This window comes from Trichoplusia ni, chromosome 11 (genome assembly GCF_003590095.1).
Source record: "Trichoplusia ni isolate ovarian cell line Hi5 chromosome 11, tn1, whole genome shotgun sequence".
Taxonomy (NCBI): Eukaryota; Metazoa; Arthropoda; class Insecta; order Lepidoptera; family Noctuidae; genus Trichoplusia; species Trichoplusia ni.
The window spans coordinates 9430281-9442747 of NC_039488.1; the positions used below are offsets into that span (position 1 = coordinate 9430281).

Genomic DNA, 12467 nt, shown 5'->3' on the forward strand with positions numbered 1-12467 from the left:
TACTAACCTAAGTACATAATTTCTGTACCGTTTCTATCAGGACATGTAGCAAAAGGGGTCGAATTAAAATAATTGCTTACATTAATATCATCCTTTATTGAACATTGTGTTGATTTCAATTAATTAAAAATATTAAATTAAATCTTACAATTTAAATAAATAGCATCATACACTCGACACTAGAACTTGTATACACTACAGCCTTCAGATATAATCTCTTATACATAAAGTAACTTTTGACAAATTGTGCAGAAAATTATCCAACATAAATACATATTTGTATGTTACTACTGATGTCAAAAATGCTGTACAACATTCCTAGGGCATGTTTCAGTCCTTCCGTGTAACAACTACAACACCTATGATATTGGAATATGCCCTTTGCAGCTTTTTTTATTTAAACAGGCCTGCGGAAGTTCTTGCCGGCGTACTTGGCGGCAGCTCCGAGCTCCTCCTCAATGCGGAGGATCTGGTTGTACTTCGCGAGACGTTCGGAACGGCACGGAGCACCGGTCTTGATCTGACCGGTAGACAGACCTACCACCAGATCGGCGATAAAGGTGTCTTCAGTCTCTCCCGACCTGCAGAGTTAAGATTATTTGATTATTCAATCATGTAATAAAATAATGTTTAACATATTTTGTCGGAAATTCTACAAACCTGTGTGAAACCATGGTGCCCCATCCATTCTTCTTAGCCAGTAAGTGGGCGTCAATAGATTCAGTGACACTGCCGATTTGGTTCACTTTCAACAACAAGCAGTTGCAAGCTTTCTTTTCTACAGCTGTGGCGATACGCTTGGGGTTTGTTACCTAGGCAAAAAAAATAAATGATATTATATAGATTTTTTGTTTTATTTCTTCGAAAATACATGCATAGTATTAACACTGATAGCAAATAGTAAAGAATTTAATAATGTAGATGCTATTCAAAATGCATAAGTACTTACTGTAAGATCGTCACCGACAATCTGGATGGGGGTGCGGGAGGTGAGGCTGGCCCACGCCGCCCAGTCGTCCTGGTCGAAGGGATCCTCAATGGACACCATGGGGAAGTCCTTGATGAATTCCAGGTAGACTTCAGCCAACTTCTCAGAAGACAGGTAGTCTGCAGGGTTGGACTTGGGGTTCTTGAAGTCCAGATCATAAGTGCCGTTCTTGAAGAACTCTGACGCAGCAACATCCATTCCAATTTCAATCTATGTTCAAAAAATATAAGTTTAAAAATGTAAAATCCTTAAGATTATCTGATAGCATGATCTAAATCTTTTCTACCTTGCCAGTGTATCCAGCCTGCTGGATAGCATCCTGAATTAGGAACAGGGCATCTTTGTTGTTCTGGATGTTAGGAGCAAAGCCACCTTCATCACCAACAGCTGTGGAGTCAAGGCCAAACTTCTCCTTGATGATCTTCTTCAAGTGATGGTAGACCTCAGTGCCCATGCGCATAGCCTCGCTGAATGATGCAGCACCTACATTAACACACTTTTAACTTTTGAAAACAGATTTTGGAAAGTATGTGTAAAATATATCAAAAAGTCTGATTAGATTATAATACATTGAAAACATAAGACAAGTTTAAGGGGATGTTATATTAACCTGTGGGCAGGATCATGAACTCCTGCATGGCCAGCTTGTTGCCAGCGTGAGAACCACCATTGATCACATTGAAGGCTGGCACAGGCAGGACAATGTCAGCATTTCCAGCCAAGTCAGCCAAGTGCTTGTAAAGGGGAACACCCTTCTTGGCAGCACCGGCTTTAGCAACAGCCAAGGACACACCAAGGATGGCATTGGCACCCAACTTCGACTTGTTTTCAGTGCCATCTAATCCCAACATGAACTGGTCAATCTATTAACAAAAATTTACATGATTTATGAAGTAATCACATATGTTGTAATGCTAGTATATTACATGTTTCCAAAACAAATATTGGTAGTATAACTTTGCCAGATAACTTCAACATTTTGGGTTATCAGTAATTTTTATATACAGTTTATATTTATTTACTTGCATCAGACATGTTATATGACACATTATAATTTTAAAAGGCAGAGGTCAAGGTGAAGGTCACAAGTATTATACCTCCTTCTGTTGGGTCACTTCAAAGGTTTGCTTGAGGAGTTCCGGGGCAATGGTTTGGTTGATGTTTTTGATTGCAGTGAGGACACCCTTGCCATGGTATTCTCCTTTGACATTGTCTCTCAGTTCAAGGGCTTCATGGACACCGGTGGAGGCTCCAGAAGGCACAGCCGCGCGGAAGAGGCCCAGCTCAGTTACCTATATGAAATAAAATCATCTGAGTACAACATACAGAAAATTTTATTGTAAAATTATTAAAGGACTTAAAATCCTTTTAGAATTATATAATAAAATTTTCTATCCTTGAGAAAAAGATCTGACCAAAGAAGTATATATTAAATACTAACTAGAATTTTTGAATTTAGTTATTTTAGAGAGGTAGAGTCATAACAGTATCCTTTTAACCACCACCATTGCAACACCATTGCAATGGTCAAATACAGTGTTTCACAATTATTATTTTTTTACCATCTGTGTATTTGCACATACCTGTATTTAGCAAATAAATGAATTTGATATGATTTGATTTAATTATTTTCTTATTAGGATCTACTAGCTTCTTAATAGAAAATAGGAAGACACAAAATTTGTGCCTAGCAGTTACTAAAACGGTCTAGATCTAGATGCTGAAGAATAATACGTACCAGGTCGACCTCCACAGTGGGGTTGCCACGGGAGTCAAAGATTTGACGAGCTTTGATTGACTTGATCGGCATTCTGGTAGAAAAAAGAGAAAACAATCTGATTTAAACGATAGTCAATTAACAGCACAAATACATTCAATACTACCGCTGGAATGTAACAGCTCCTGGTACCCTACCTCAATTTGCTCATTGAATGACGGAAAGGTCAACTATAGGTTGCAATAGAGTCGATTACGAATCTAGGTAAAATAAACAAATAGTAACAAATAATAACAATCTAATAATGAAACAGAGCGTTAATGATAAGATTAAAAATTAAGTTTTGACTAATTGAAACGTCACACAAAACTATTAAAAAAAAAAATTGTTATATAAAAATATAAATAACGTGTCAAGTTAATGAATTATGAATAATCTACACTGAAAGATAATGAGCACAATAATGTTAATGAATACCAAGATTACTTACTTCAACAAATATCTGTAAATTCAACAGCAACTGATTTCGCACACAATTTGCCGGATGAATATGCCGGGGTAGGTACGTACACTGTGCAGTATAGGTATAAATTTGTCCTTCACAAGGTGAAACTAGGGACCAAAAACCGTAAAATTCCGAAAATTTCTAATTTGGCATTTAGAAAATTGTTAATTGATAAAATAGTCGATTGTTATATTAGTTTAAGACCTATTTTGCAGTTTCAATACGACAGAAAAAAAAACTGAAAAAAGATTAGTTTAGTAAACTTTCTCGAGTCTCTTTATCAATCGCATCAATCGCAACTCTATGCGACGATGATAATGTCACCGTCAAATACTCAATACTGTCATGAGTGTCATGTTACATGTCTAAAAATTGTTTACACTTTATGCTTTGCATTTATTGATTTTGATTTTATAATTCAAAACATGAGTGATTCAGATTCCAAGAGTGAAAAAAAACCTATCGTCATCAAAAATGCTACAGATTTGCAACGACTCAAACTTGAAAAACTTATGAAAAATCCCGTAAGGATATAAATTAATTATTTACACTTCCGCTTCGACTTTTTACTTATATTCGTTTCTTTTTATCCTCAGGATAAACCTGTAGTGATACCAGAGCCTCCAAAATCGAAATCATTAGCAGCACCACCAGATTTCGTCCGCAATGTAATGGGATCAAGTGCTGGCGCTGGTTCAGGAGAATTTCACGTTTACCGTCATTTGAGACGAAAAGAATACGCTAGGCAAAAATTTATTCAAGAAAAAAGTGAAAAGGTAATAACTATATGCACTGCTAGGTACATGTCAGCTACATATTTTTAATCTAACGAAATGTTGACAAAGTTATTATTATTTCTAGGAAAAGTTAGATGAAGAATATCACAACAAAATTGAACAAAATCGAAAAGCTGCTGATGAAAAGACTGCCAAAAAGCGAGCAAAGAGACTTAAAAAGAAGAAAATGGCTAAATTGAAAGAAAAAAAGGCGAAAACGGAAAATAAACAGAATGCTTCATCACAGTCGGACAGTAGCAGTGACTATGAAGAAACTGACATACAAAATGAGAATGAGCACAAACAGAATAATGAAATAAAAGAACCAACTACAGCTGAACAAGATAGTTGATAACAGACAAATATTTATAGGCTAAGATAAATAAAAGTCTTTATATTTTAATAATTTTATTACTTTAACATATATTGTAAAACCTCATAACAAGTAATGAATGAAAAAAAATCAATAAATTAAAATTAATAAATAATATATTTAGAAACACTTTTTACTCAGTTTTTAAACAGTTTCTAGAAAGCCATCATATTTAATTGCAGTTACAAATAAGTATGGGGGAAGTGGTGGTACTGATGCTGTAAATCTATCTTGCTCAGGTATGGCCAGCCGACTCCAAGTTGCTGTGTGATTCTGCCTATTTTTGTTACATTTCTTAGAACACCAGGGTATTATAGTCAACCTGTGGGAGAGAATATGTTTGATGTCTATAACTACAATCATTGTGAAATCAAATTATTCATTACAATGTCAATTAACATATGTTTTTTTGCTTGCTAAAGTCGAAATATCCTATCTGAAAACCATAACTTAATCAAAGAAATGGGACTGAAAGGTTTAAAAAGCTTTGTTAACAAAATAAAAATAGAGTAGTTTTGTCAGAATAACCAACAACGAAATCAATTAGGTATCTAATTTAATATCTTGTGGGGTTGACGGGAAATGCTTTCTTTGTTTAGGAGTAAAATTTTAGTGTAAAAGTCCCTCATGCAGAAATTAATGTATATTCGGAGATAAAAAAAAGCAGTGAGTCCACAAAAGGGTACTTTCATATGTAGTAATCCAAGCAAAATTACATAATGTATACTTCACATGAGCAATGTATTAAGTAGTGATTAAGAATTCGCGAATACTGAACAAGTAAAAGAATGTTCCATGAAGTTTTTTTAGCATGGATAAAAATGAGAATGTATCTTGAACTTACCCCACCATTAGTAACGTGAATGATAATGTAATAATGGCAATTATCATAAATCCTATTGATATCTCGAACATTTTGTTCAGCTTATTTGATTTTTTCAGAATATAAACTTAATTTTTAAACGGAATTTGTAATATTGATTTGCTCAATCGACACATAAATCAGTTAATGTAACGAGATAGGCAAGATAAAACGGAACAAGATTTGAAAGCTAAAAGATCGGGTATATTAATAAAATACTTTTTAAACTATCTACCCACAAATGCAAATTGGAAGAAGAGTAGCTTTTCTACCCTAACGAGACACCGCTGTCTGCAAATGCCTCAGGCACCAGGCTGTAGCTCATGAACAACAACAATGATAAGCTAACAATAGACTTTTCTCACTTATCTGTCCCTCTATCGTTAACCTATCGCCCCAATTAAACAACTGAAACCAAGGGAACATTGACCATACAAAACTATATGTGTTTTCGTTAGGTTAGGCACAACAGGAAACGTTTAAAAAGTAACAGTAGTACTTAACAGTCGTCGATTCCTTACGACGCGATGGAGTATATAACTATACTATACTAATACACAGGAATACAAAAAATAAAAGAGGGTTTAGTTCTCAAAATTTATTAGAACTGAAATGAATACAGATAAATGGTAATTAATCCTAAAATACAGCTAGTATCTACTGAACTGACGCCATCACACTGTCCTCGTTCTTCTTGAGTATGACGAATCCCTCCATCACGGGCGAGAGAGGAATGTACTCGTCGGTGGCCAGCTCCGCGCGCTCGCCGAAGGATAGCAGCACGGGAGTGGTGTGCGTGTGTGAACCGGCAATCGTTTTGGGCGTTCCAGCCTTACCAATAACGTCGACGGCCTGTTAACAAATAAATGTACATTTAACACTCATGAACTATAATGGCAAGCAGACGTAATGTTGAATTGAACTATTTGATCTCTAATATGTACGTTTGCAATTCTAAAAAATTGTAGCCTAAACATAACATTGATATCCCTTACCTGACCAACACGTACGCTCACGTTCAAGGGTTGGAGGTTGTCATCCAGAGTTACCAACCAACGGGGTTGCATCGCCGTCGCCAGCACGTACAGCAAGTAGTGAGATTTGCCAAGGATTACTGCAAAAAACGCGTCATTAATATTTCTATTATTTTAGATAGTATTTGTTTAGATAGTGGTATTCGTAAGATACAAGTGGGTAACTTACTGTTCTTGCAGTCGAGGAAGGCAGTAAGCACGACGAGCAGGCCGGCGAGCGCGGGCTGGCTGGCCAGGCGGCGGTCGGCGTGCGTGGGGCAGAGCGTGACGGTGCCCTTGCCGGCGTGGCACAGGCCCTGCGCCAGCCGCACCATGAACAGGTGCACCGGCGACTTGCCGTGGTACAGTGCCAGCGCGCGCAACATCGTCGCCAACCTGACATTGTAATAAAACTTCGAAATAAAATATAACGCTAAACTAATATCTATGTAAGACATTATCAGCTGTATTCAAGAATGAAGCTGATTATAAAAATGTCGCCCGTAGGTGATATGACGTTCAGAGATCACCACTGAACGTCACAAAGTAAAGTTTAAATGGATATTGGCCTTATGCAGTAAAGACCTGCATAAGGCAAATATCCATTTAAAACCTAATATTTTACCTAGCGTTGTTAGTGCCGGCCCCGACGAGACCCATAGCGAAGATGGCATTGTAAGCGACGTCGTTATCGGAGTCGTGCGAGTACTTGTTAAGCACGTCGATGACAGCCAGCTGCGGATTGGAGATAGAGCACAGCGCGATGGCCAAAGGCACCGCGCGACGGACTGCTGGCTCGCCATAACGACCCTGCGAGGTAATATCAAAGTATCTTTATAATAAATATCGTGAGACTGATTCATTATTAAATGATGTAACAGTTTTCTCACGCGACCCAACCGGAGTCCTTAATCATGAGCAGACGCGGCGGGATCGCGAGTCGAACGGTTCGACTCGCGATCCCGCCGCGTGGCGTTGGGTCCGAAACTAGTCGGGCTACCCCGATAAATACGCGTGAGTAAACCGTTACATCATTTAATAATATTAAAGTAGTAAATATAATCCGAAAATGAGTTATAGTAGAAGAATGGAATTCCATAAAATAGTAAAATAATAGAGAATCGTGAAAGGATTAGGGGATGAAGTTATTATTCAGTTTATAATAACTTTTATTTAGCGCACAACGCATACGTGCGCTTATAAGCGTGAATTACGAAAAACCAGGTCATGTAACCGAGATTTTCGTAAAGCGCTATTGCCAAAACGGACGTTACGGAGGAAAGGTTAAATTTAATCGATCGTAGGCTTTCCATGAATCTTGTATGGTACTGACCAGCTGTCCGAATATCCTGGTGCACATCTCTGCGCCGGTCTCCTCGGCGAGCGCGATGACGGCGACGCCGAGCGTGGCAACAGCCTGTACGGAGGACAGCTCCTTGTTCGCCTCCTTTTCCTTGTCCTTCTCCTTGCTCTTGCTGTCCTTGGATGACTTGCCTAATAGAAAAATAATTATTGATATAAAACAAATGAGGAATACCAAGGATTTGCCATGACCACAATGGCAACATATATTTTGGGCAAAAATAGCCAATCCGTTTTTTTTATCCTTATCCTTTCCCTAGCTTATTTCAGTCTTTTTATTTCAGCCTTTTCCTTGCTTTCAAAAAAAAATTCTTACCTTTAGCCTTATCATCCTTAGAATTTCCAGCGGTGCTACTAGTGCCTTCTTTTGCATCTTTTTTGTCTTGCTTCTTGAATGCCGTGTCTTCAGTAGATTGTTGTTCATTCTAAGTTAAAATTGATAGGTTATTCATAGTCTTCTATAATACAGATTTCAACGAATGTTCGTTACTCTTTTTACATAACAGTAGTAAGATGAAAATCAAACAAAGTAATAATTGGAACTTAGTCTGCTAGTAGAGTATAGTATAGGAAAATATGATCAGAAACGTTGCATGGAAATGAATAGGAATATGTGCTTACGTCGGTGTCGTAGTGCTTGGAGCAGATGTGCAGCATCTGCTGCACGACCAGCACGTCGCCGGTGCCCGCGTAGGCGCACATGGACAGCGTGGTCTGGCACAGCGACTGCTGCGGCTCCGGCAGCACCTCCAGCGCCGCCATCGTCGCCTCCGTGCGCTCCTTGCAACCTAAACACAACAATGTTACATCATACATGTTATACCAAACTCCAAAATCCTTGACTAAACTAGGTGCTTAAAAATCCTTTTAAAATATATATCTGGCTGTAATTGTACTGAAAAGGTGTTGTGTTAATTTCTCACCTAAGAAGCATAGACCAAGACCGAGATGTAAGAATCTGGCATATGTTGATGAATGCAAGTCCTTGTTGTCATCGATTAAACGTTGAATGATGGCGCAGGTTACCTATAACCAAATACTTAGTTATAATATTTTGTATAGCATTCAAGATTGTATGCATCTCCTTGTAATGTATTGTTCTCTACAGGAAACAAAACATTTAAAAAAAAATACTTATAACTTAAATTGTGATGCTTTTTTTATCGTTTTGTAATACACGGTAAAAATAATGGTATACATACGTCGCCATTGCAGGAGCCGACGGCAATGAGTCCGCAGGAGATGGCGGCGAGCGCGCAGATCTCAGCGGGCGCGGCCGTGTCGCTCAGTACGGGCAGCAGGTGCGACAACACGTCCTCGCGCTGCGTGCCTGCGTACGCTATGCCCAGACCTGAGGAGCAACATGTGTGATTTAATGCAATGATTCAGAGACTACGATATATAACAGAAGAGTTTTAAGACAGACTAGGTACTACTATTTACGACAACTGGTTTATTAACTTGCGTAAAACACAAAAACAATTAACCAATTCGACTACATAATCGCAACTAGTAGTCGAATGTTTAACATCATCCGGCGTATTTTACAAATGAAAAGTTTTGATAAGAATCAATTCTACTTATTTCGAGAACAAAAAAGATAAACGTTAAACACAAGCTACCACTTTTTTCCTATATAAAATATTTTACGCTAATGGCAAAGAACTTGCTTACCCAACACACTGCCAATCCTAAGGTTGGAACTTGAATGCAGCACATAGTCTGAGAGCAGCGCCAGGGCGGGGTCGCACTCGTTCCGCACGCCGCAGTTGACGAGGCCGAGAGCCAGCAACGCGCCGGCCTTGATGTGCTCGTCAGCCGTGTACAGGTACTTGTCGATGGGGGTCAGACCACCGTCTACATCCCACAAGTGAATCATACCCAGGGAGGCGGCCGCTGATAACATTCCTACAAAAAAACCATGAAAGCGGTTATAGACATTGCACATCACAAATTGTATTCCTAAGTAAATAAGTTCATAAACAATATCATACATTTTTGGAAAGATGACTACTGAAAATAATTAATATAATAGTTATTAATAATGATTCAAAACATCTATCTAAATAATTAAAATAGTAGTGAACTATTAAGCAGAAGCATAAGACGGACGTGGCTGGCATTAAGTAGAAAGATAACTTACCATGATCTTTGTTCTTGTACATCCACTTATTGCCGTCCTCAGTGGTGACGAGCTTGTCGCGACCAAAGCCAGCATTTACGAAGGCATTCACGAAAGTAGCAGACAAGTTCTGTCTGGCGGAATCCACTGGGTGCTCAGTCAGGAGAGACGGGCGCAGAGCTGAACCAGCCGACTCCAGCCACGTCTTGTATACTTCCTCTGGCGTCTTAGGCTCCATAATGTCAAGCTGGAAAGGAATTTCTGCTTTAACATCGGTTTTGTGATTGTAATGAATCTGAACCGTGTTGGAAGGTATAACTTACTTTTTTTTTATACAGTTTTGAATAGCAAAAAGCAGAAGTAAAGACATACATAAAAATGGGCTAAAGTTTGCTGTTTACTGTTCAATCCAAACAAGTCAATGCTTGTTAGTAGATTTCAGTTCTTGTTCAATACATCCTAAAAAACATTTACAAGCAGAATGTTAATGTTTAAAAATATAAGTACTTACCTCTCTAGCCAAGCTGAGGAAGTGATCATTGATATGTGCATTTAGGAGAATCGTGCGGAGGTCCTCATCATCTACCTCTAGAGGTATGTACTGACGCGCCAGCATGTAGCATAGCTGCTTCTTTACCAACCTGTTTCATAATACACATAATGGTCATTCAATAGTTGGTGATTTTTTAATATGATCACGATTTTAAGATTGTAAATTTTCTAGAATGATACCATTATTTTGAAGGGAGTATTTTTTGTTCCAGGATAAACCATTTGGAATGCATAATAAATTTCAATGAAAAAACTAGGGTCACATTTAAATTCATTTTACACATTTAAATTTTAAGGGAGGATATAAAAACTTAATTTAAATACAGCAGAACATTTGTCAAAGGTAAAAAAAAAACTGATATAGATTGTTATCTGTAAGAAATAGTATTGTTTATTGAATTCAGTACAAAAAATATATTGTATAACAATGAGAAACTTACGGGTCTGTGCAAGCATTGAAGACTTCCTCACATTTAGCCTTATCATGCAGCTGCATGGACACCAGCATAGCCCGAGGGTACTCCCCAAAGCGTAAGTAGGTGTCAAGAACACCCTGTAAGATCTGGGTGGATTCTGGCTCCACAACATAGCTGGCACACCTACAATCATATTATGTATATTAAATCTATTTTCTTTTTAGACCAATTTGCTTTAAAGTTTACCATTCTTGATATGCAGCTGGAACATTGACCATTTGGAAGGTAGTGGAGTTACGAGAAACAATATGGGCTAATTATATTATATATTGAGACAACTGCCAAGTTAGAGTCTGCTGTTCTGCAATGTCATTATAAGAATAGTGCCCATATGTGATGACTCAACAATTTCATTGCATATCTATAGGAAACATTAACTTTTTAGGACTCACTTCCATTACTTTTGCATTGTTATAGTGGTAGTGCATCCTAAAATTGCATCAGATGTAGGTTTTAGGCTTACCCAATCAAATACAAGCAGACTCTTGGGTAGTTGCTCTGGTCCATGTGCTGTGTCAGTAGATCCAGTCTGTCAATCTCCATCAATAAATCACAGGCCTGAATCTCAGCTGAGTGCTTCATGTCAAATGAGATCACATCTCGGACCAGGTTTAATAAGGAATCCATGTTCTCAATATTCCATTCCTCAGCTATCTCACCTTCCAGTTGTCTGTTTACAAATTAAAATAAGTTTATTGTTCAGATGCTTAATAAGATTTTGGAAACAGGTTTTGTATACACCTGTATTCAAATGTTATGAAAATTATTACATTAATTGAAATAAAATTTTTTGGGTTATGTTATGTATTCATCAACATACCTGACATACTCATGTCCCCAGTCTCCAACATTAGACATAGTTCCTAGGAGACAATACTTCAGGCATTCTCTTTTCTCTGCAGCATCCTGAAAAGTGTTTATTACTCAGTTATATGCTGAAGTAGTTTATATTTAATGATAACAGCATTTTAATAATTTACTACATGTCAGTTTTGTATAATTACATGGGTTACTTACAGTAGATCCACTGACGCCCATTGCCAAAACAGAGACAACGTCAGCACAAAACTTCTTTGTCTGAGCATCTTGGATCTTTTCATACACTGCCTTGAGGGCAGGATAATGCTCTCTCAAAAACTTCAATGGTTTAGGTACTGATGTCATTGAAGTCGTCGAAGTTCTAATAAGCTTGCTCAACATTTGCAGAGCCGGCAAATATAAATCTACATCTTCTCCCTAAATAAAAATTGTAAATAGGTTAGACCGATTTTTCAATAGTCATCTTATCTTGTATTATTTGCTGTATGCGTATACATACCAATAACTTCTCAACCAGCATATTAAGTTCTTCTTGTAATCGTTTGTCTTCTTCGGACTGCAAAGAGATAGATTTATTATTTTCGAAATAAACTTTTGATTTATATTTGTAAGGCATTTGTACTAACCAAATCATCATTAGCGGCTGCTGCTGGTTCTGCTTTTTCCTTTTTCGGCTCTTCGGTCTTATTTTTCACTGTCATTTTGATATTATTTTGTTATTTTTCAATGTAAATTAAACAATCTTCAATGACTCTTCCAAGCTTACATTCAGTGATTTTACAAAATTTGACAAGTCACCGCGGAGGCGAAATACCAACTTAAAAAATAATATTTTCTACTACTTTTTATTAAAATTAAAGCTAATAATAAATAAACGCTATCTGGTAAAAATATGCCTTCCT

General features: G+C 37.6%; 3 protein-coding genes across 4 annotated transcripts; 1 reads left to right on the top strand and 2 right to left on the bottom strand.

Moving 5' to 3' along the window:
* Positions 1-76: 76 nt before the first annotated feature.
* On the bottom strand, positions 77-3300 carry LOC113499004 (enolase). Of its 2 annotated transcripts, XM_026879311.1 has the most exons (8): positions 3196-3300; positions 2727-2799; positions 2086-2280; positions 1599-1851; positions 1275-1471; positions 950-1198; positions 661-812; positions 77-581 (listed from the first exon to the last, which is right to left on the bottom strand). In XM_026879311.1, the coding sequence occupies exons 2-8, from the start codon at positions 2796-2798 to the stop codon at positions 398-400; spliced, it is 1302 nt and encodes a 433-aa protein (XP_026735112.1). In that variant the 5' UTR covers position 2799; positions 3196-3300; the 3' UTR covers positions 77-397. The 2 variants fall into 2 exon arrangements, with proteins under 2 accessions (XP_026735112.1, XP_026735111.1); XM_026879310.1 differs by lacking the exon at positions 3196-3300 and having other exon boundaries at positions 2727-2817.
* Positions 3301-3528: 228 nt separating this feature from the next.
* On the top strand, positions 3529-4392 carry LOC113499008 (PRKR-interacting protein 1 homolog). Its single transcript, XM_026879314.1, has 3 exons — positions 3529-3734; positions 3807-3986; positions 4072-4392. The coding sequence occupies exons 1-3, from the start codon at positions 3636-3638 to the stop codon at positions 4336-4338; spliced, it is 546 nt and encodes a 181-aa protein (XP_026735115.1). The 5' UTR covers positions 3529-3635; the 3' UTR covers positions 4339-4392.
* Positions 4393-5804: 1412 nt separating this feature from the next.
* On the bottom strand, positions 5805-12359 carry LOC113499000 (26S proteasome non-ATPase regulatory subunit 2). Its single transcript, XM_026879305.1, has 18 exons — positions 12192-12359; positions 12065-12121; positions 11764-11982; positions 11567-11652; positions 11210-11416; positions 10711-10869; positions 10230-10359; positions 9740-9965; positions 9271-9504; positions 8799-8947; positions 8520-8622; positions 8218-8384; positions 7913-8021; positions 7568-7728; positions 6860-7044; positions 6425-6630; positions 6217-6335; positions 5805-6073 (listed from the first exon to the last, which is right to left on the bottom strand). Exons 1-18 carry the CDS (start codon positions 12264-12266, stop codon positions 5879-5881), a joined length of 2787 nt encoding a protein of 928 aa, XP_026735106.1. The 5' UTR covers positions 12267-12359; the 3' UTR covers positions 5805-5878.
* Between the last annotated feature and the right edge of the window lie 108 nt (positions 12360-12467).

Bases quoted from the DNA above. Each gene is read 5' to 3' on its own strand.
- LOC113499004 (XM_026879311.1), bottom strand. From the start codon at position 2,798: ATGCCGATCAAGTCAATCAAAGCTCGTCAAATCTTTGACTCCCGTGGC. The intron at 1,852-2,085 runs GTATAATACTTG...TTTTGTTAATAG, and splicing joins AAGTGACCCAACAGAAGGAG to ATTGACCAGTTCATGTTGGG. The intron at 813-949 runs GTAAGTACTTAT...TTTTTTGCCTAG, and splicing joins TTGTCGGTGACGATCTTACA to GTAACAAACCCCAAGCGTAT.
- LOC113499008 (XM_026879314.1), top strand. From the start codon at position 3,636: ATGAGTGATTCAGATTCCAAGAGTGAAAAAAAACCTATCGTCATCAAA. The intron at 3,735-3,806 runs GTAAGGATATAA...TTTTATCCTCAG, and splicing joins AAAAACTTATGAAAAATCCC to GATAAACCTGTAGTGATACC. The intron at 3,987-4,071 runs GTAATAACTATA...TATTATTTCTAG, and splicing joins TTCAAGAAAAAAGTGAAAAG to GAAAAGTTAGATGAAGAATA.
- LOC113499000 (XM_026879305.1), bottom strand. From the start codon at position 12,266: ATGACAGTGAAAAATAAGACCGAAGAGCCGAAAAAGGAAAAAGCAGAA. The intron at 6,631-6,859 runs GTAAAATATTAG...TTACAATGTCAG, and splicing joins GCCGGCACTAACAACGCTAG to GTTGGCGACGATGTTGCGCG. The intron at 6,074-6,216 runs GTAAGGGATATC...ATTTGTTAACAG, and splicing joins TGAGCGTACGTGTTGGTCAG to GCCGTCGACGTTATTGGTAA.